This window comes from Squalius cephalus (assembly GCF_949319135.1).
Source record: "Squalius cephalus genome assembly, chromosome: 13".
In the NCBI taxonomy this organism is placed as follows: Eukaryota; Metazoa; Chordata; class Actinopteri; order Cypriniformes; family Leuciscidae; genus Squalius; species Squalius cephalus.
Window position 1 is genome coordinate 28,491,225 of NC_137134.1, and position 24,021 is coordinate 28,515,245.

At 36.9% G+C, this 24,021-nt stretch overlaps 2 protein-coding genes across 2 annotated transcripts in view; one reads left to right on the top strand and one right to left on the bottom strand.

Annotated features, from left to right (window-relative positions):
• LOC307170521 (uncharacterized protein) overlaps positions 1-6,505 on the top strand; it is a gene marked incomplete at its 3' end in the record, with an annotated part of 29,083 nt that extends 22,578 nt beyond the window's left edge. The window contains exons 8-11 of the mRNA XM_079891646.1: positions 1,584-1,704; positions 4,975-5,291; positions 5,423-5,544; positions 6,452-6,505. Of these exons, the coding sequence (XP_079747772.1) occupies positions 1,584-1,704; positions 4,975-5,291; positions 5,423-5,544; positions 6,452-6,505 (614 nt within the window). The remainder of the gene's footprint in view (positions 1-1,583; positions 1,705-4,974; positions 5,292-5,422; positions 5,545-6,451) is intronic.
• The window catches only part of LOC307169635 (SLAM family member 5-like), a gene marked incomplete at both ends in the record, with an annotated part of 281,304 nt that overhangs the window by 47,859 nt on the left and 209,424 nt on the right, over positions 1-24,021 (bottom strand). The window lies entirely within an intron of this gene.

Here is a 24,021-nt window from a genome sequence, read left to right on the forward strand (position 1 = left end):
GAGATCAGTGTGTGATTGTGTTTCTATAATCATCATCACGCATCAGATATTTTAATGTAGTTCCAAAAGAAGCTATTTTACTGTTATCACTATTATATAAACTATTTGAGTAAAAGTCATCTATAGTTGATTTAGTGTCTTGTGGCTTTGATGAAACACAGAGGTAAATTAAAGGAGTCAGATTATGGTACTTTTTATATTGTGATTGATCACATTATATATAATGATAATAAATATATATATATATTTTTTGCAAATAATTAGTCATTTGTACTGTAATACATTTAACATTTTTTACATTTTAAAGCAACTGAGAAACACTAAGAGATTGGAGGATATTTTAATATTATAATAAATAAATAAAATGTTCTAAAAGTATTGCAGGGAGGAAGAAACTCAAACTCTTCTGTATTCAGACACAAATTCATTCAGAAAACTCTTCACTTCAGGCTAATATTAATATAATATTGGTCACACTTTGCTATTTTGGCATTTACAAAATTGTCAATTTTCTCATTCAGCTTGTGTTATGGTTATGATTTAACACAGTTAGGCCTGCGCTGCGTTTCCCAAAAACAGTGTAAGTCTAAGTTGATCATAGAAACCATATATGATCGACTTAGGCTTACAATGCTTTTGGGAAATGCAGATCTGTGCAGTTCATGATAATATCACTACGTTTCAATATTTACATTTAAAAATAATAATAATAATAAATGACATAGCGTTATTATTATTATTATTATTTTTATTAAATTTTTATTTAAAATATCTTATTATATCTTGTGTGATGTGTTTTACAGAGAGCTGAAGAGGAGAGTATTGTGGAGTATGTGTCTGTCAGCGTGAGAAGATGATTCATTTTCAGCAGGATTGAGTCTTTCCCTCTAGTTTTCCTTTGAGAATAATCAGAAAATCCCAGCGGACAAACAGCCGAATCATTCTGACGGGTTTGAAGTGAGATATTCAGAGATTGATTGATGAAATTATCTCCTAAAACTTCAGGAGACTTTGCATTGTAACACCAGTTATTATGTAAATTGTATGGCCCTCTGAAGCATTTTCATGTTTGACTCAAAATACTCAAAAGAAGTGAAAGAGAGCCCTGGAAACCCTTAAAAGATGATCTGAAATCAAACTGTGATATTACTGTGAAATATGAAATTATTAGGCCTATTGATATTCAAGGGAATCCACATATTCATGACCTTATACTCATGCTTTAATATGCTTGTGTTACAGTAGTTTCAATAGTTATTTCCAGCAAGAGAAGAGCTTTCTGTCCCTCCATTGAAAATGTATGTACGGTATACTGTCCATGTCCAGAAAGGTAATAAAGACATCATCAAAGTAGTCCATGTGACAAAGTATATATATATATATATATATATATATATATATATATATATATATATATATATATATATATATATATATATATATATATATATATATATATATATACCGATCAGTCCATTATGACCACTGACAGGTGAAGTGAATAACACTGATGATCTCTCCATCACAGCACATGTTAGTGGAAGGGATATATTAGGCATCAAGTGAACATTTTGTCCTCAAAGTTGACGTGTTAGAAGCAGGAACAATGGGCAAGCGTGAGGATTTGAGCGAGTGTGACAAGGGCCAAATTGTGACGGCTAGACTCCTGGGTCAGAGCATCTCCAAAACTGCAGCTCTTGTGGGGTGTTCCCGGTCGGCAGTGGTCAGCAAAACAGGGAGCAACACAATATTAGGATGGTGGTCATAATGTTATGCCTGATCGGTGACTAAACTTGTGAATGGCAGTTAAATATGATCATTGTTTCTATTGTTTTTCTGTCTCTGTGTCAAATGCAGTTTCTCATCATGTTTCTGTAGATTAAAGTTCAAAGCTGTTCCTGACAGGACAGAAATAAACTCCACACACACACTGAATGCCCAGCCTCACATATAAGATGTCCGTCCACCCAACTGATCAAACCACACAAAAAGAAGAAAGAAAGAAATAACCCGCAGCAGGTTTCAGTTTGACTCAGAAGCAATGAGATCATAAACGGTTTTAAAGTTGTACTTTTCCCCATACACTATAATTGGGAACTAAATAAATATATAGAACAATTTTAAATCACAAGTTACTCTCTATTTTACCATGAAATGTAGTGTTTATATGACGTGTATATGTAACGTGTATACGTGTGTGTGTGTGTGTGTGTGTGTGTGTGTGTGTGTGTGTGTGTGTGTGTGTGTGTGTGTGTGAGAGTGCATTAGGAGGGTCAGACTCTGTCGGGGAGGATTCACAAGCTTGTGTTTGTTAAGATCTGTTGTGCGTTCATTGATAGTCTTATTAGATCAGGCGTTTCACTGAACAGCTGCAAATGTTTCACATGTTTGTTTTGTTCTGTTTGTGTTTCTGCCGTCTGATCGGTAAGTTATAAACATATTTGTGTTGTTTATTCACATATCAGAGTAATAAACTCCTGCGATGTTTCAAATTAGATTATTTTTATCCACTGTGATCAAATCTCTCTTGGTTTAGGTATTTTAATTTCAATGATTACAAATGCAAATCCTCCCATGAAATGTCTAAAAAATCATTTAAATACTTCTGCAGTAATCATAAACAACTACAAAAGTCATGGCAATTCAGTAATTAAAAATGTGTTGAATATATTTATTACATGGCTTGGTTGCCAATGTAGAATGCGGTCTGTTATTTCCAGGGGCGTAATCTAGCATCTGGAAAGCGTACCACCCCCGAGGGCCGCCATTGGCTAACAAGCCATCACCTGCTGTTAGCATTCCATTGACTCCCATTCATTTTGGCGTCACTTTGACAGCGAATAACTTTATATCTGAGGCGTTTGAGGACTCCATTTGTCCATTATTTATTTCTAAAGAAACACGACAATGTATAAAAGGCTCCATTACCTTGTATCTTACATTATGGCCCCGTAGAAGCCGTTTTTGTAAAAGTAGGCTAACGATTGCGTCATAACCACGCGACTCTCTGGAAATTACCGTATAGACAGGTGGAGAAGCTCGCAGTCAATCGGGGGGACGTGGAGGCATAAAGTGAAGGGAGAAGCCCATAGAGTCATAAAGTTGCTCCTGCTACTAGCTCATGGACAGCTCCTACTCACGCTCTCCGTAAGATTCGGAAGGGAATGATTCAGATTTCTCTTAGCACAGCTACTAGAAGACTTACAACTGTCAGACAGGTCGCTCACGTCACATCTATGTTGTCAAGCTCAGTTTGAGTCTGCGCAGTACGCTCAGCCATCAGGAAGTGAGTGCTTCTAATTTGCTTCACTTTTCTCCGTTGAAGTCTATGGGGTCGCTGTGTCCAGTTTATATACTGTCTATGGTTATTACTTGATAACAGACCGCTGCTAAGTATAACACACTGTTGCCATGAAAAACAGAGCGTTGCTATGGACGCAGGATTCTAACCGTAGAGACGGAACAGACTATTTTCTTTAGCGGAAGCAATACAATCATTTTTAAATCCATAAACTCCTTTTTAAATCAATATTTTGTGTCAAATTATTGATTTATTTGTCAGGTAGCCATGTAATAAGCGGGATGATGTAGAGCGAGGCGGTTGTTATAGCGAATGCAACCCCTTCAGGCTGATTCAAGACTCCTCTGCTTCGCGTCGCGGTCCTGATCAGCCTGTCGGGGTTGTATTTGCTATAACAACCGCCTCGCTCTACATTATCCCTTACATAGCATATTTAAACTTGTACTTTCAAGCTGTATTTAATTTATCTTATAATTTTTATTTGATTCTTCAGCAGATCATTTTAAAACATATTAAAAGACGAAATGATTGATTCTCTCACATTCTGCCTGTTCATTTATATGACTTTTCATTTTGTTTGGTGTTTTTGCTGCTGTTAAAGTTTATAAACTGAATTCAGGCTTTCTAAACCAACAACAGCATTAATTAATCATGTAAAATCTGTTCTTCAGGTGTATTTGGTGATGAAACAAATAAAATACAGTCAGTGTCAGTGATGGAGGGAGATTCTGTCACGCTAAACACTGATGTTACTGAAATGCATGAAGAATACAGCAACATGCTGTGGAGATATGGAGCTAAAAAGTACATTATTGCTGAAATCAGTAGAAAATATGGAATGTTCTACACATATGATGGTCCTGATGGGAGATTCAGATACAGACTGAAGCTGGACAATCAAACTGGATCTCTGACCATCACAAACACCACAACTGAACATACTGGAGTTTATCAACTACTGATAACTGGAACTACACTGACATTAAAATCATTAAATGTTTCTGTCTATGGTGAGTAGAGATCATTTGCTCAAACGTTCACATATTATTTTTTTATTAAAATAATCTTTAGTTTAGTACAAATCAAGCAGAATTCACAGCATATGTGGTATAATGTTGATTACCACACAAATTACCATACAAATTATGACTCGTCAGGAATTGAAAAGAAAAAAATCAAGGTTACGTCGAGGCGCTTACAATGGAAGATAATAAGGTAAAAAATATATAAAAGTAGAAATGTGAAGCTTATAATTTCATAAAAACATATACATTAATTCTTCTGTCAAAACTAGTGTATTATTTGAGCTGTAAAGATGTTTAAATCATCATTTTTCATCATTTTAGGGTTTGCGGTGTTAAGACAAAGTTAAGAATTTAACTTTACACAGGACCTAAGCAGTATTAGTGTTTACAGATTGACCCCATTACTGTCCATTGTAAGCGCCTTGCACTGTAACCTAATAAAAAATGTATAATAATTAAAACAAGGGGCGAGTCATAATTACTTTTGTGGTTATCAAATTCATGCATCACAAATGCAGTTGACTGAGCTTAATTTGTACTGAACTCTGAATATTCCTTTAATTATTTACATAATGAAATGTTTCCTCATTATATTTTGAGATGATGGAAACACTGATCGATAACACACTACACCAGATTGATGTTTAGATTTCTCTTTATTCTCTCATGTTTTCCAGCTCGTCTGCCTGTTCCTGTCATCATCAGTAACTCTTCACACTGTTCTTCATCATCAAATTGTTCATTGGTGTGTTCATCAGTGTTGAATGTGTGTGATGCGACTCTCTCCTGGTACAAAGGAATCAGTGTATTGTCCAGCATCAGTGTGTGTGATCTCAGCATCAGTCTCTCTCTACCTCTGGAGGTGGAATATCAGGATAAAAACACCTACAGCTGTGTGCTGAACAATCCCATCAGCAACCAGACCACACATCTGGACATCAACACACTCTGTCACACATGTGCAGGTACCACAGCACTGATGATATATGTGTGTGTTTACTGACCTGATCTCTGTCTTCTGTTGTAGATCAGACTGATGCATTCACTTCTTTCTTTATCATTACAGCGGACACTCTCTCTCCTTCAGTTCCTCCAGTCTCAGTGTCTCTGATAGTGTTGATCTCTGCTGGATCTCTGATGATTGTTGCTGGATTTTGGATCTTCTGGTTCTGCAGGAAATGTAGAAAAATTGACAAAGAAGGCAAGTGTTACATACAAGTAAGCTAAAATAAATAACAATCTGAAAATATACTCTGAATATTTTAGTGAATTGATAGATCTAATTATCATTTAATCATTAATTCCCCCCATACATGTTAATCACTTATATGAAAAGAAACCAAAATAAATGTTAGTTAGCCTATTGTTTACCAATTTCTGTAAATTTCTCTCATATCAGAATAAATGTGTACTCTTTTCACTTGTCTTACACACACACACACACACACACACACACACACACACACACACACACAGGTCTAGTTAGTATTGAGTTTTGTTGTTTTACTGCATCTATTATCATTGAAACAGTTGAGACTCGTGCAGAAGAGATCACTTACGCTGAACCATGCGTTCTACAAAAGAAACGCACATAAAAAGGTAAGATCGTTTATTCCTGTCGTGTGTCTCTATCATTTCAGCAGTGAGTCAGATGTAGATCAGTGTGAGATTGTTTTTGTCTGATCAATCACACACCAGCACAATATTTGACATAATAAAAGATCAGGACGCATGTGTGTTGTGTTGACGCGAGAGCGGACGTTACATATATGTGCGTTGGAGATGTGCGTCTTTCCTACATTTAGATAGGTGGGCAGATGCATTTTTGTCTCAGTGCATGCATTGTTTTAGTTTGACAGGGTCAGCGCTAGCTTATCTTAGCATAATGAAGGGAATCCTCTGTTGCCAGCAAGCATGTCCTGAGTAAAAGTGATAAAAAAACCTCACCTATTTACTTCTTGTGGCCTGTGTATTTACAACGAGTGCAAAAAACGGTGGAGTGTTCCTTTAAACAACTGGCGTCACATGGATTACTTTTATGATGCCTTTACTATTTAATTTTTATTCAGAAAAAACACATTTATTATTATTAGTAGTAGTATATCTTGTGTTGTGTTTTTTACAGAAAGTAAAAGAGGAGGATCATGTGGTGTATGCACCTCTCACAATGAGAAGATGAGCAAACTTCAGTCTTTAGTACAAGACCCAACTGTGTGACCTGGGACAGATTTAAACTATAATAATTTAAGATGGATTCATTAAATTGCCTCCTAAAAACGTCAAACAAACTTGCCCTGTATTACAAGGACTTTTAACAAACTATCTAAACCGTATGGCACATTGAGGAATTTAATGTTTTTTCTTTAAGTCTTAAAGTATATGTGTGTAAATCTCATGAAAAAAAAGTAAAATGTAGATGCAAAACACTCATCAATAGAAGTGGAGACTCTGCTGTGGTCTAGTTTGTTACCTTTATACACAAATGTTGCTTGATCTGTTGTGCCAGAGCTGTGTGTGTTTGATGTCAGTTGTGTGTCTGAGGTGTTAATAGCGTGTGGTTGAAGGACTTTTTCCATTCCTGCTAACATGAAACCATGACTATTTTAAAACCTGCTTTACAAAATACTGAACTCATCAATGCTGGTATTTGACGAAAAAGTCTCAAATAAAACAAAGAAATGACTGTGGAATGTGAACATTTCATATTCTTTGTGTGCATATGCATTATGATCTTTTATACTCATGCAGTGATCGTGCAGTTAAGCAGTGCTGGCTTCAGTAGTCATTTCCAGCTCTAGCAACACTTCCTTTTAAGAAAAACTATTTGTGATAACCCCATTGATACCTTGATAGGTCATATCCTGTTAGCCTTTTCCAATGGGGCTAGTTTTCTAAACAACATTTGAGTTACAATTTTTATCACAGTGGGCCCTATCTTGCACCCAGCGCAATTGACTTTGTACACCGACGCATGTATCATTCCTATTTTGTAGCCGACGCACAGCAGACTTTTCCCTTCACAGACGCACATCAGTAAATTAGGAAATGAACTTGCGCTCCCGGGGGCGGTTCAGCGAAAAGAGGAGGCGTGTTCGGGCGCAAACGTTCCCTGATGCTATTTTACAGGTTTAGAAAACAATTCCGCCAGTCAGTGGCAGATTGCGCATGTTATTCATGCTATTTTAAGGGCGCATGCTTGTCCATGATCAATGTAGCATGTGCACAACACGCATACACTTTGCTTATCTCATCTACACACAGACGCAGCAGTTTTCATTTTTAGAAAACCACACATTATTACAAGGAAAAATATTAACACATGAGGGAAATCATTGTGGTGTCCATGAAGATGTGAAAAAATAGGCATAAATCTAGCTTACATTTTTACCCAAATTATTAAAAAACGCCTGTTTAACCTAAGCTAATGTGTGTTTCTCCCATCCCCAATGTCACTTCTCTGTATTTTACGGTCCTGACGAGAACGTCGGTCTCCTCGGCTGTGAACCGCTCCTGGTGTGCGCCTGGCAAATCCGCCGTTATAATAGCAATCCGCCATGGAACAAGTGCGCCTGCTTTTAAAGGGAATGTCACTCTGATTGGTTTATTTCCCGTTACGCCCAAACCACACCTATGAATAATGTAGCTACTTCAGACCAACCCATTTTAGATTTGCGTCGGGTGCAAGAGTCATTTATCCCGCCGGTATAATAGCAACAGCGCCCAAAACCCGCCCACAAAGTTACTTGCGTTTCACGCTTGATACTTGCGTTTCAGATTGTTAAAATAGGGCCCATTAATGTCTGTGATTCCACACACCGATTTGGACAGGATTAACATCTTCATGTTTATTACAGAAGAGCGAGTGTGTTTTTTCTAGAAGTTGGTGCTACAGAAGGTCATGTGCTATGTTAGCGTGCATCACGGATAATGTATGTCTTTTAATTGTATTATTTGGTGTTATTTTAATTTATAATAAAAAACTCTATTTAAGTAAACTTCATGAGTTTATGGAAGTGGCTGTAACTTGCATAAGTGAACTAAGAAGTCTATAAACAAGTATCTTACTCAGAACACTGATATTAAAATGGGCAGTTTTGGCAGTTTCCGCGATATTTGTCTCTATTTATTAATTTTATAATGTTATTTTTTCGTCAGATTGAAGCTGAATTAAAGCATGTTAAAATTTGGTGTGCAAACGGTAGGTCAGGTATAGGTCAAAAAACACATAGGAGAAGCGTTAAGATAATACAATATTGCCAATCAGAGGCTGCATCCGAAATCACATACTCTCTTGAGTAGGTACTTATTTTAAATGCTAAAAAAGTACATTCAATTAGTATGAATGTGTAGGCATATAGTATGAATATAATCTGGACGCATACATTTGTCATTATCATGTGATCTACCAGCGTCAGTTATGCCATTCATAAATCCTCCCCCATGGCCTCATGGGATAGTAAAGTGTCCATCGCGCTCACTTCAGAATCTCACTGGATGTAGAAGGTCATCTGGGTACTTTTTGCCTAATGTTTTATAAGAACTAGTGTGAATTCAGATAGACAGTCACATTCGACCTCACGTCGGAACGTCACCAACATATTGAGATCCCAATTTTGCCTTCTTTGGGATCTCAATACGTAGGTGAAGATCCTACGTGACTTCTCCGTTCCCTCCTTCAGGGAACGAGGGTTACATGTGTAACCAAGGCATTTTTCGCCTACATATAGTAGGGAAGTATTTGATTTCGGATGCAGCCACAGACATTCACATTCGGGCCTGGTTTTATTTCCCAGAGGATCGTTGAGTTAGAAAAACATGACTTGGTAGATTCGGACGGGAAAAAGTACGTCTGTGAAACATGAATTTCTCTAATGACCCCCTGGAAATCTAGTCCCGTCCGGATAGGGCCTATTACAGCATTTGACCACTAGAGAGATGAGTCATATTCCCACAGAATAAATGTGGTGTTTGCTTTTGTCAAGCATCGCTACTATTGTATTACTAATTCCTGAAATAAAATAATGAAATATTCTTTTCCATATCAAAACAAAAATAAATAGACAGAGGTGCTGTCCAGGTTCCAAAATGACAGAAAAGCACCATTAAGGTATCATAAGGATTTGTGTGAAAATCTTAAAAATCCATATGATAGTGACTAAACAGTTACTGCCTTTAAATAAAGCAACATGCAGCATAACATCAATGTTTTCTGGCTCCTCCTGGACTGAAACACAGGCTCTGCTCTTCAGCAAAATGGCAATCTCACAAAACTCAGACAACAGAAACTCTTTAAATCCCAACAGAACATTAAACAATAACAGATATCTCAATATATCAGTAGAGGAGAATTAAACTACTCCACAAACAGCAGACACAAACTTTGCTTATGACTAATCTTATTACCGTACTACTGTCAGACATCTACAGAAGGTCTTATTGAGAATGCTCAGAGGTTTAGATGTTGGTGTTTTATTGGAATAATAGTTAGCTTTACTTCACCATTATGGTGATCAGTGTTACATAATCCAAGTATCTCAGATAACCTGCTCTCTGGAATACTCCCCTAATCTGTAGTGATAAAGACAGACAATACTTTGGTCATCACTTTTGTGATATTGATTTGATTTTAAGTGATCAATGGCGCCATCTCTTGGTTTTTTTAGAAACAGCAGTTAAAAACAGCATCGGCATGTGGAAACACTCAACAGGAAACATCATTGTCCAATGGAGAACTGGCTTATATTTTATGCATTTTTTTTTTCTTGTCAATAAGAGGTCTTTTAGTTATACCAAATGGCAGTAAAAATCAATGGATAAAAGATGCCATTGTGCCGGGGTGGTAAAGTGGGTCCATAGCGAGTCAATCCGGAGAGGAGACCTGGCAGTGGTAGCTGTAATGGTAGTTGGATGGGTACAACAAAAAGGAGAGGGGATCCAGGGGAAAACAAACAAAAACTAAACTAATTAGGTGGTGTGGTGGTTAACAATGCTACTACGCTCCCTGACACTTTTTTTTTTTTTTTTTTTTTTGCACAGTGGGTAGAAATTTCATACAGTCCCTGAGTTTGCCAACAGCTTTCATTATATAGATACAGTATTAAATTATTTTACATTAAAGTAAAGTGAAATAAAATATTTATGCATGTAAAGGATACAGTTGACAAAATTTCACCTGTACAACCTCTAGAATAGTAAACTGTTTTTTTTGTTTGTTTTTTTTACACTATTTTATGTTGACGTAGTTGCATACCATCTCAAATAAGTTCTGAGTAATATTAATTAACTACATGTAACTACTATATAGTTATGGTTAGTGTTTTGTTTAGGGTCAGTTACTTGTAGGGGAGACCGGGGACAGTTGCAACAGGGGATGGTTGCAACGTCATTTTTCTCCAATCAGAAACAAGCTAGAGTGATGACACTCATACTGTACATGCACAGTTAGACCCTTCCCCCACCAAAAAGACAGTAGACATATTCAACATCTGCTGCTGCATTTATTGAACAAAACTTGTTTTGGAGGTATGAAAGTAATTTTTTTCATGAGATGTATTTTTGTCCTACTGTCCAGACATTTTGTATGAATTAATCAAAACTTACTTAGTTTGAATTATTGTTTTGTTGACTTCTAAGTGACATGGTTAGCATGTGTCAGAATCAGTGTGTCTAGCAGGAATATGATGATCTGTCATGGCTGATAGGGTTTGGGACGGTTGCAGCAAGTTATAAATTGCATGTTTAATAAAGGTTTGTTGCATTGCAAATTATTCAATTCTTCCTGTCTGACACTGAAATATGGAGAGATTGAATATCATCTGTAATTCCTGCACAATGAATCTATGTAGGCCTATGTTTTACACATACACAAACAAAACTCAATAACTGTTATTTGATAATTATGACTAAATAAATAAATTATAGGCTACAATAATATTATTGAAATACATAATACTATAATATTATTGTCACAGTGTCTGGTTTATGTTCCTTGGGTCACCACTAGATGTCCTCCTTCCTCACGGTGTCCAGCACACTCTTGCACTACATTCCCCATGATCCTTGTCTGTTCATTGCACTCAGCTGTCCCTCATCACTGATCATTGCACTCAGCTTGTTTCCCATTATCATTGTCGTTTCCCTGTGTATAAATACCCTGCCTGTTTTGTGTTTGTTACGGATTCCTTGTTTTTCATCACGCCACTTGTGAGGTCTGTTCCACTTGTTGTTCCTGTTTATTGTTTTATGTTTTTGGACTGCTTTTTTGTATTTTTGACCCTTGCCTGGACTAGTTTCTGATTACGGATTTCCCCATTAAAATTCCATTTTGCATTATTGGATCTTCCTGTGTTTCCCTGAGTGTGGATCGTGACAATTATAGTAGGCCTAACAGTTAATATTTTCAGAATTATATGCTCATTGAGACAAAAAGCTCAAATTAATTAGAGAAATTTAAGGTATTTTTAACATGTTGCAACCGTCCCTGGGTTGTGTTGCAACTGTCCCCTGGGTCGGGGTCAGTTGCAACATCTGACTTCCATTCAAATAAATACTATATATGTCATATATAATCATCTTTAAATGGTATGGGTAATTAGCAGACAGATGCAAGTTTAATATATACAAATTTGGTTGGTCTACTCCAAATAGTCTCTGAGTAACTGAGAGAAATGCAAAAAGTGTTGCAACTGTCCCCGGTCTCCCCTAATTATGCATAATTTACTGTTATTACTATAGTAAGTATACATAGTAGCATGTAAATATGTCACCTTAAAACAAAGTGTTACCGTTTTGTTTACTAAAATAAAGTATAATTTTCTAAAACAAATGAACAAAAAATAGTAACTTTTACAATCTAAAATTTTGAATGGCAGTGTTAAATATGATCAATGTGTATCTATTGCTTTTCTCCCTCTAGTATCTCATGTCTAACAAAGCCATTTACAACAAGAGGACAGGAAGGGGGTCTTCACTTACAAACTAAACACACACACTCTCTCTCTCACACTCACACACACACACACACACACACACACACACACACACACACACACACACTAAATGCCCGTTCTCTCATGCACATGATGTTTCCATCCCCACCCAATGGTCAAAGCACATTTCAAAAAAAAAAAAAAAAAAATGCCAGATCAGGTTTCAGTTTTACTCAGAAGATTAACTCCAGTAAACTGGTTCTGTAAGATCATGGTTTTAACTTTGTACTTTTTCCATAAACTAAAATTGAGAACTGAATATTTACACACAATCTTTTGAAATCAGTTAAATTAGGCTCCATATTACAATGAAATGTAGTTTATCCAAAATTTAGACAACTTTCTTCAACTTTTAGCTATCTAGGGTTCAGGTCTTGGGACTGGTATTGGAGAAAAACATTTATTTCATAATGTGCCCCCCCCACACCCCCCCCCCCCCCCAAACACACATTTTTAATTATTTTACTTCAATAAAAGGTTAGATCTTTGCATTTTTTTAAAAAAAAAATACCAAAAGGATAAACAATGCAGATTTATTTTTTACAGGCATCTTTGATCATATTTACCAAGGGGCAAATAATTCTGACCAGCACTGTATACATACTGTACATACATACATACATACATATTTATAGAAATGTCAGTAGGGTCAGACAATCATTCATTCATTCAGCTGATTCAAACTGGCAGATTAGTTCATGAACGAAGCGCGTGACTGTCTTTATAAATAGGTCTTTGAATCATTAACTCCCCCCCCCCCCCCCCCCCCCAAAAAAAAAAAAAAAAAAAGAAAAACTCAATCATTCATCTGTTCCGCTCCGGAACATTTGTAGGCGAAGTAAAGCAAAAACTGTCGATATTAACTCATCATTTATTGACCTGTTGCATAAAGTGGATATCACATTTGAAATCATGCTGATATCCTGGAAAAAAAGCATGTGATATTACTGAACTGTATCATGTTATAAATACAAAAAACTGCTACAAGAAGAAATTCAACAGTTTTGCAGTGGTCTCTTAATTCTTTCAGGACTGTAGAGTGAGATGCAAATGGCTTTAAATATCTTTATATTTCTCATACACAAAATATATGATATTTCATATTTCACATTTACACAGTAAGATCTTAAACTAAATATTGTATATAATGTCTGGTTTGAGTTAATCTGTCGAAAGTTGTTTTATGTAGAGCAGAAGTAAAACTGAGCATCATATGAGTAGGAATGGAAAAAAACACCTTCAACCACATGCTATTTATACAGACACATTACTGACACCTTAAACACAGTAACAAACAGACATCAAACACAAACGTCTAGCAGGAGACATATTCTCATGCACAAGCTGATCACCCACAACAGATCAAACATGTCTGTACAGTATGAATCAGGTCTTAAAGACTGAAGTTTGATCATCTCCTCATGGTAACAGGCATATACTCTAGTCTACGTGATCCTCCTCTTCAACTTTCTGTAAAACACAGCACACAAGATACAACAATAGCAAAGTTATGATATTAGAAATGTGACATCCTGATCTATATCTCCCTCATACTGATAAGATAACATAAGGTAGATTGAGATCAGATTCTCAGTGGTTTTGGACATCAAGTGGAGATGCAATAATTGCAAAATTGTTAATCTTAAAAAATAAATAAATTCTTAAAAAAATCTAATATTGAAATTAAGTAATATTATTCACTGTCACTATTCACTGACGTATATCCAAGTGAAACAGAACAAATGTTGAGCGGGGCTTGATTTTGTGGTTTGCTATTGGTGGATCTCATGTGAGTGACAGGTTGCCCCGCCCTCGTCATCAGATAATAGAAGAGATATTTTGATTCAAGATTACAAGGCACATGAATTTAAAAAATAATAATGTGCACAGATAAATCATTTATAATAAACACTGCAATAGTCCATAAAATAATAAGAATGTTCGATTTTGATTTCATGGTGACTTTAAGATAGTAATAAGTATTATTATGGTACTATGAACTGCACAGGGCTAACAGCATGCACAAATATAAACAAGATGCAAGCCAAATAGGAAAACTGACAATTTTGCAAATGCATAAATAACAACAGAAGTGTGACCCTCTTTGAACAGACCTGTGAACCAATTCTTTGGTTGTGAAGTAACATGTGACTTTCTGACTTCAATGGTTCGCATGAAAAATAGGAACATGCTCGGTCAGTGGTGATATGCTTGAATTAGTTCAAAGGCAGGACGGCGGCCCCACTAAAACTTTTTCAGAGGCTCCTGGGGCATATGGCATCCGCAGCTGCAGTAACGTCGCTTACATCGCTCGGATTGCTTCATATGAGGCCACTTCAGCACTGGCTTCATGGCTGAGTTCCAAGATGGGCATGGCAGTGCGGGACACTCCTGGTGACAATCACCCTGGCCTCCTGCCAAACCTTCAGCCCCTGGTCGGACCCTGTGTTTCTACAGGCAGGAGTTCCCCTAGAACAAGTGTCCAAGCATACTATTGTCTCAACAGATGCCTCCACCACCAGCTGGGGGCCCCGTACAATGGGAATACAGTTTCAGGTAATTGGACGGGTCCCGAACTACATTGGCACATCAACTACCTCGAGTTGTTAGCAGTACGACTTGCACTGGGTCGCCTCAAATCAGTGCTACAAGTCAAGCACGTACTGGTCCGGACGGACAGGGTGATCTGTGCTCCTGTCGCATATCGCAACTCACCCTTCCTCTCCTCCTATGGATTCAGAAGCATCTGAGGTTGCTCCGTGCCATTCACATTCCGCGCCTGCTCAATCATGCCGTCGACAAGCTCTCACGACAGCCTGCGCTTCCAGGAGAATGGAGACTCCATCCCCAGGCGGTCCAGCTGACTTGGAGTTGCTTTGAGGTAGACCTGTCTCATTGCCAGTTGTTTTACTCTCTGACAAAGGGGACCCTTGGGTTCCTACGCAAATATGTATTTTCCCCAGTGTGCCGTCTGGCACAGACACAGTGCAAACTCAGGGAAGACATGTAGCAGGTCTTGCTAGTTGCCCTGTATTGGCCCAACTGGACCTGGTTCCCAGAACTCATGCTCCTCACGACAGCCCCTCCCTGGCACATCCCTCTGAGGAAAGACCTGCTTTCTTAGAGACAGGGCACCCTATGGCACCCGAGTCCAGACCTCTGGAACCTCCACGTGTTCCATGTTCTGGAACCATGTTCGTTCATTGGCCAGAGGAGATCTGGCCCCCCGAATGACCTTGGGCTCAAACAGGAGTTTTGGTGCCTTGCCATTTTCGCCTCTGGCTTTCTTAGTTGGGTATACTTAAATGTTAACAATATTATTGTTATTATTATATTATTGATACCAATGTTCATTTTTGGTCAACAAAACATGCCTGGAATTCGGCCTGGCCAACTCTCACGTTATCCTGAGACCAGGGACCGGATACGTGGCCAAGGTTCCCACCACTCCTTTCAATGACCAGGTGCTGAACCTGCAAGTGCTGCTCCTGGAGGAGGCAGACCCGCCCTAGTTTTGCTCTGTCCTGTCTTCGCTTTGCACCTGTACGTGAACCGAACGCAGAGCTTCAGGACCACAGAACAGCTCTTTGTCTGTAATGGAGGCCAGCAGAAGAGAAAGGCTGTCTCTAAGCAGAGGATGGCCCACTGGATAGTGGATGCCATCATCTTGGCGTCATCGTCAATTGCTTCTCAGTTGAGTTCCCCAGCTGGTGAACCCTGTTGAGTTCCTCCATCACCACCTTCGCCAGTCAGATGTGGTGGAGCGTTTGTGTTTTTCAGTATAGAGACAGAATTATAGGGACAGTATAGTTACCGTTTAATGTTCAGTTATGTTGGAGATTGAAGAGTTTCTGTTATGGTGTTGTGTTTTTGTGGTTACCATTGTTCTGAACAGTAGCACTTGTGGTGTGTGTTGCTGTGTGATGACTTTAGATAGCTGACATAAACTTGTTCTTGTTTTAAACCTTCGTGAGCTTAGAATTATAAGGTTCTATCTCCACTTTTGGTCAAAATTGAGTTTTTGACATAATCTGATCCATTAGGTGTTTATTAATGCCTGTGTGGTGTTATTTTTGTAAAAAAATATTTTGTTAGTAGTTATAAATAAAATAAAAAGGTTCCATCTCTCCATTGCCAGCTGGGATGTAAAAACTTTGATGCTCAATATCTTGGAACTACCCTAAACGGAGATAGAACCTTATAATTCTAAGCTCACGCCTTGTGTAGAATTTTTTGTCCAACAAATAATGTTTTAGTGTATATCCTGTTTTTGCAGTTAATTGAAAGTGTTGATGGCTGAGTGATCCTGAACTCTTTCAGTTTTTTTATTGCTATTCACATTGAATGCTGGTGTTGTGGCATTTATAAATCTAATATGCTGCTGTTATGTATGATAAGACAAAAACTCAAGCACTCACACATCTGAATGTGACTCACTGCTGAATTTAACCTGAGACTAATGATACTTTCATATGCTATCAAAAATGATCTACTTCCTACTTCTGAAGTCATGATTACAAACTCATCGCATTCAAATTTTGACCTGAGAGGGCATCCATGTCCAATTTTTGACTAGGAAACTATTTATGATAATTCCAATAGCATGTGAAGGCAGCATAAATATAGAGATTAAATGATCTTACCAACTGTTCTTTTCTTTTGTAGAACCTTGGCTCAGCGTAAGTGATCCCTTCTTCACAAGTCTGAACTGTTTAAACAAGAATAGATGCAAAAGATGCAGCATTAAACAATCAATCTCAACTTGATCTGTTTATTTACAACATATGCATTATTATCAAGACTCTTATCAAGAAATGTAAGCATCAATACAATTAATTAAAAACTATTTAACACTGGAATTTTTTTAAATTTTACAACTTTTTTTAAAGAGGCATTAAAAAGTCTTCAGAGTATGCATGCAATATTTATACTTGGAAATTATTTTCATATAATTTTCATTAAAGCTCAACAATAATAATAAAAAAAAGTTTATTTGAACACCAGCAACAGACTGCATCTTTACATATGCAAGATGGTTCATAAATCGGTTCATAAGCAAGATGGTTCATAAATCGGTTAATAAGCAAGATGGTACATAAATAAATAAAATAATAGATTCAGAGATTTTGCATTTCTGTGTTTGCATTTAAAGTGTGTTTTAATGCAGTTTGAGTGAGTGAGACTAGTAAAGAGTGCGGTCCAGTGATATGACATGTACATATTTCAATTTAAGTGCCAAACCTAATAACTGCACACATGATTTTGGTTTCTTCTAATAAAAAGGAACTAGATGGCATTAACTATGAAAATTCTGAAAATATTTGTAATAAAATCATAATATTAGAGTATTCTTTCATATTACTTTTTTAAAAGCTGTAGGTAAAACACTTGCCTTCTCGGTCAGTTTTTCTGTGTTTCTTTCTGATCACGACTATAGCAAAAATCATCAGAGATCCAGCAGCGGCAGCAGAGATCAACACTATCAGTGACACTGGAGAGTGTGAGGAAGACTGTGTGTCCGGTGCTGTAATGATAAAGAAAGAATGAGTCACAAGACAGAGATCAGGTCAGTAAACACACACATATATCATCAGTGCTGTGGTACCTGCACATGTGTGACAGAGTGTGTTGATGTCCAGGTGTGTGGTCTGGTTGCTGATGGGATTGTTCAGCACACAGCTGTAGGTGTTTTTATCCTGATATTCCACCTCCAGAGGTAGAGAGAGACTGATGCTGAGATCACACACACTGATGCTGGACAATACACTGATTCCTGCGTACCAGGAGAGAGTCGCATCACTCACATTCAACACTGATGAACACACCAATGAACATGATGATGATGATGAACAGTTTCTTCTGATGACAGGAACAGCATGAGAGCTAGAAAACATGAGAGAATTAACAGAAATATGAACAAATCAGCATTATTATTTTTACTTTAATGTTTTGTGTGAATGTTTAGTGTAAATTTATTAAACAAACATGTGAATGTTTGGACAAATGATCTCTACTCACCATAGACAGAAACTCTGAATGTTTTTGATGTCATTTTCACTCCAGTTATCAGTAGTTCATAAACTCCAGCATGTTCAGTTGTGATGTTTGTGATGGTCAGAGATCCAGTTTGATCGTCCAGCTTCAGTCTGTCTCTGAATCTCCCATCAGGACCATCATCATATGTGGAGAAGATTTGCTTCTTTTTGTTAATTTTAGCGATGAAAGATGTGTCATTTCTGAATTTCCACAGTATGTCTTGATCTTCATGTATTCTAACATCAGACTGTAAAGTGACAGAATCTCCCTCCATCACCGACACTGACTGTATTTCATTTGTTTTGGCACCAGACACACCTGAAGAACATGAACATGGACATATTAAAGCTCCTTTTTGTTTATAAAGCCTGACATCAGCTGTAGATTTTATTGTATAAATATTCACTGAATTAGATGTTTATTGTATTTCAAACTTATCTGCAGTAGAGTAAAATCAAAGTGTAAGATTACATATTTTTTTTAAAGAATAAATACAGGGTGATAATTACATCTTAATTTATTCTGATAGATCATTAGACAAAACAGGCTCACTGCATCTGATTCACTTAATTTACTCAGGGTTTCCACACTTTTTATCCAAACTTCCACTCTAAAAATATTTCTTAGAAATTGCAGGAGACAGTTTGCAATTTAATTTTTGATATTAAGATATAATAACAAAAGACGCCTGTGATTTGCAATCAGATCAATGGTTTTGGATTTCTGAGTAAGAAAAATTTACATTCACAACAGAAAGTGCAGAAATTTCAATCAAATATTTTGGTCAAAAACAGAGACCTCAGCTGATGAAAATGTCAGAAAGAAATTAATCCGTAAATATATGCTTTTATAACTTACCGATCAGTCTCCACCAGCACACACAGAACAAAAAAACTATGTAAAACATTTTATTCAACAGTTCACTGAAAAGTCTGATCTAAAGACTATATCCGGTGAAAACACTCAAGCTGTTTGTCTGGTTTGTGAATCCTCCCTCTGACAACGTTTGACCCTCCACTTGCACTGAACATGAATATGTTTAAAAATATGTGTGTGTGTGTGTGTGTGTGTGTGTGTGTGTGTGTGTACCATTCATGAAGGTGTAAAACATTCTTCATTTGTATCATTTGACATTGATTATTTTTTGCCTTTTTTGAAATACATTCATGAAATGGAGCCTAACTCTATCGATTTAAATATGGTTGTATATATTTGTAGTTTTAGTGTATGGAAACACCAAAGCACACAGTTAAAACCATGTGCCATTTTACAGTAGGCTACCAGTTTTACTGACGTTCATCTTCTGAGTCAGACTGAAACCTGCTGCGGTCGGTTTTCTACAGAAACATGATCTGTTGGATGGACAAACATCTTGTAGGTGAGAGTGAGCATTCAAGAGTTTCTTCCTGTCCTGCTACGTGCTTTTAGACTTTTTTAATCTACGGAAACAATAAACCATGGTCAGACACATTGTTTGACACAGGGAGAAAAACAAAAGAAACACACTTATCATGTTTTACTCATATTTAGTAAATCAAGCATCAGTTCAGGCAGGGCACATCCGTCAAGCTTGCATCAACATTTACAGCGTCTGCTTGAAGGGCTGCTGTTTCTTTTTTTCACGCTATCTCTGCACATTCCTTGTTTTTTATTCTCCATCTCTCTGGCTATTTTAACAGATATACACTGACACGGCACGAGCGCGTAGAGTCCAAAAGAGGAGGTGTTTAATTGGCCCAGCCCAGTGTCAATCAATAAAAGAACCAATGGGCCGCTGATCTATGTGTTTCATGGTCTGGTCTGTGAGATCAGATTAGCCTTTCAGTTTCACTGGTGAAACAGCACTTTTACACGCTCATTACGCAAATTTTTTACGGAAAAATGTTTGTAGGTTATAATTTATATTGACTCATTAGGACAACGATGTTTATATTCGACGGAAATTATTTTAATAGGCCTGTATGTATTTTGCTTGATAATTCTAAGAAATGTATTTGTTACAGTCTCTTTTCTGGTCAACGATAAAAATGAACAATGCAGCCTACGTGGACGTGATTTGTGTTGTTCTTTGGCTCGTAACTGTCACTGAAATCACTGGAGATCAGAGTAAGATCAGTACAGATGTTCAGTGTAAAGAGAGATTCAGAAACAGACTGAAGCTGGATCATCAGACTGGATCTCTGACTATCACAAACATCACAAACACAGACTCAGGACTTTATGATGCATGGATCTCTAGCAGAAACCGTGGCGGTGGAGATTACTCTGTTGTAGTTCGTGGTAAGTCATTATTTTTAATGTCCTTAAAGTCCCCTTGTAGTCAATAATTTTATTGAAACTCAAAACTCATTAAAGCTCATCTTTGATCACCAAAATGACATAAGTAAAAGTTTTTCCTATGGAAATGTATGTATGTATGTATATATATATATATATATATATATATATATATATATATATATATATACCTTAAAATGGCTTGAATGTAACTCTACACCCTTGCTTCATGCATAGCCTACACGGTCCAATTTCAGATCTCAATCTTTTCCACTGGCCAAATAGTATTTTTAATTTAAAGTAAAATTAAATAAAAGAGAGCGCTGCATGTAATGGTGTATTTACTCAGAATGAAGCACATCACGGGCGCGCACCACCCACCGAAGTGTGCGATGATGTCATCATCACGCTGTTATGCCAAGCGAAAATAATTAATTTAATAAATGCACATAACACTCTATTTAACATAAAGCACAAATAAGAAATTGAACAGTATTTAAAAGTATTAGAAAAATAACATTTTACTATATTATAATGGAATTGAAGAAAGTGTACAAACATAAACGGCTTGTAGGCCTAGGCTACTCACTACAGAAACAGATAGACCTTGTTGTGCATTATTTGCACGAAACTATTTTCTCAGACAATCTGCTACTATCATAAGAAATTATCTCTGCAGTTAACATAGCATGCCAGAGGAAAAGTGTTCAAAAGCATTGCATCCACAACACATATTTCTATTTATTGATTATATATATATATTTTTGGAACTTCTCAGTAATGATTTCATGTAGTTTAAGTGCACTTCATTAATGAGAATGGCATGTTTCATCTAAATGTTTATATCAGAAGTAAAACATAGTTTTAATCATTCTTTTATTTATTTAAACTGGTATTGTGAATGTAACTGGTCTGTTGTCTGCGTTGTTTTTTTGGTTGCTTATGAGAAGAACAGGACAGCATTCGGCAGTTTCAGTGATCTTTAATTCCTGATATACAAACAAATGCAATCAGCCTCTATAGTGAGAGTCGCCCTTGTTAACTCTCTCCACTGCATCACCAATGCAAAGAGGAATAAATCACACAAAATGCATATACCGGTAACAGAAAACATACCTGATACAAACAAATGTAATCAGCCTCTTAGTGAGAGTCGCAAAGTAAAGATCCGCACACCGGAGAGCTCCCATTCACAAAATGTATTAACAGTGTGATGTTTCGGGCCTTTACGGCCCTTCCTCAGACTAACAGGAAATACAATACAGTTGCCCTTTTCTAGTCTTTACCAGATTATGTTGTCATTTTATAAATGGTAAAGATATGTATTGGATTTGGTATTCTATACACTCACTACTCACATTAAGAGAAAGATTATAATGTGTTTCTGATGTTAATGCATATATATGTGATTATATGTTTAAATGATGGATTCACGGACATGGTATAATAATTGATATGACTATTGTGTGTGGATATTAATGTGATACGGATAATGTGCAATAATTCATATTCATAGTTATGATGTTATACATGTATATTTATTTTCCTGTATGTATATATGTTTTTTTTTTGTTTTTTGTTTTTTTTTATGAATGTGTTATGTATACATAGGCATTGTGCAATATTGGATGTAAAAATTTTTTTTTTTAAATAAATCTGGTAATGTGGTGATGTTATCACATGACACGGAGACTAGAAAAGGGCAACTGTATTGTATTCCCTGTTAGTCTGAGGAAGGCCCGTAAAGGCCCAAAAAGTCACACTGTTAATAAATTTTGTGAATGGGAGCTTTCCGGTGTGCGGATCTTTACTTTGTGGCTTTGCATTCTATATGAGATTCAGCACCCGTACTTGACTGGGATGTGCGTGATTATACTTCTCCTTATGCTTCTTAGTGAGAGTCGCCCTATAAAACAAATGTGATGTACACTTGTCACATGTGCTCTCATTTCACATTTAGGCCCAGATGCAAAAATATAACTTAAACGGGATGAAATGACAAAAATAACCACACAGATAGGTAAAATATTATTATACACATACATTGAGTGAAAATATAGACATAAAAGCAACAATTAAAATTAGTATTAAAAAAAGATTATCAGGAGCCCAAAATAACCTCACCTCTCCACTGCATCACCAATGCAAAGAGGAAGAGGAGGGGACAGAACAGGAAATTGTATTGACTCATGACATAGCATCAATTAAAGGGAAAGGTACTCACTTCACTTAGGCAGTCATATCAGGTACATGTAAATGAACAATTTTGTGAGAATTTTAATAAACTATACATACATTTAACAGTACACTTTCTGTACCTGTTACATGAACATGCACCGTATTTATGATTAGGATTTACTTCATCTGCCGTTAGATAGGCTATTGGCCTATATGTTCACTAAATGGCCCAACGTGCTCGCTGGCGCAGACATTTAAGAAGGGATGGATATTTGCTTCAAGTGATAGGCTTGGTGAGTGAAATTATATTTGTATTATTTGGCCTATATATTTTTCTTTAGATTTTCGGTCTAAAAGTGACCAAAAAAACATTTAACTCCAGCTCACCATCAGTGTCGCCAAACTGCTCCATCTCCAAAATGTTCGTACACATTTTATAAATCACAACTTATGCGTCGGAAGTGGCGTACGCCTTTTTCAGGGCCTGTTTTGTGCGTACGCAACGGTTATAAATGAGGGCTCAGATCGCTGTCATTTGACTGCAGTGAATACCATTTACAGAGATCCACTGGCTTAATGTTACTGTTGTAAACACTGCAATGGCAAGTGGAAATACAGGTTTAATTCAGCCATATGTTTGAACCAGAAAATGATCCAGAAGAAGAAGTGGAAGAGTGAATACATGCTCCTCTACAAGTCGATGTATCAAATTGGTAATGCATTTTATGTATCGCTCGGACACATAACAGCAGTGATGGGAATAACGATGTTATAAATAACGGCGTTACTTTTTTCAGTAACGAGTAATCTAATTGATTACTCTTCCCATCTTAATAACGCTGTTACTGTTACTGCCAAAAAATGCTGTGCATTACTATAATTTTTTTTTTTTTTCATCAGACCAACTCGATCTTTGACGCCAGTTTAACTGTGTCTATTTATGGTCTTGGAGGCAAAAATAGACTCGGCGCCGAAACGGTCGCGGCACTTCTGCTTCTGCTCTGCGCGCTACCGCTGTGCGTGCAGTGTGAATGCTAATCTATTAACATTGGCGCCGAAAAAAATACGCGCTGCTTACGCTCTGCGTGCAGTGTGAAACCGGCGTGAGCCGAGAGGGAAATACTTTTTTTACTGTTCTTCTTTGGTATACCTCATAATGTTACACTGTTCTACTTTTGCGAGGAAGAAAATACTTGAAGTACAGTATATTGATAAA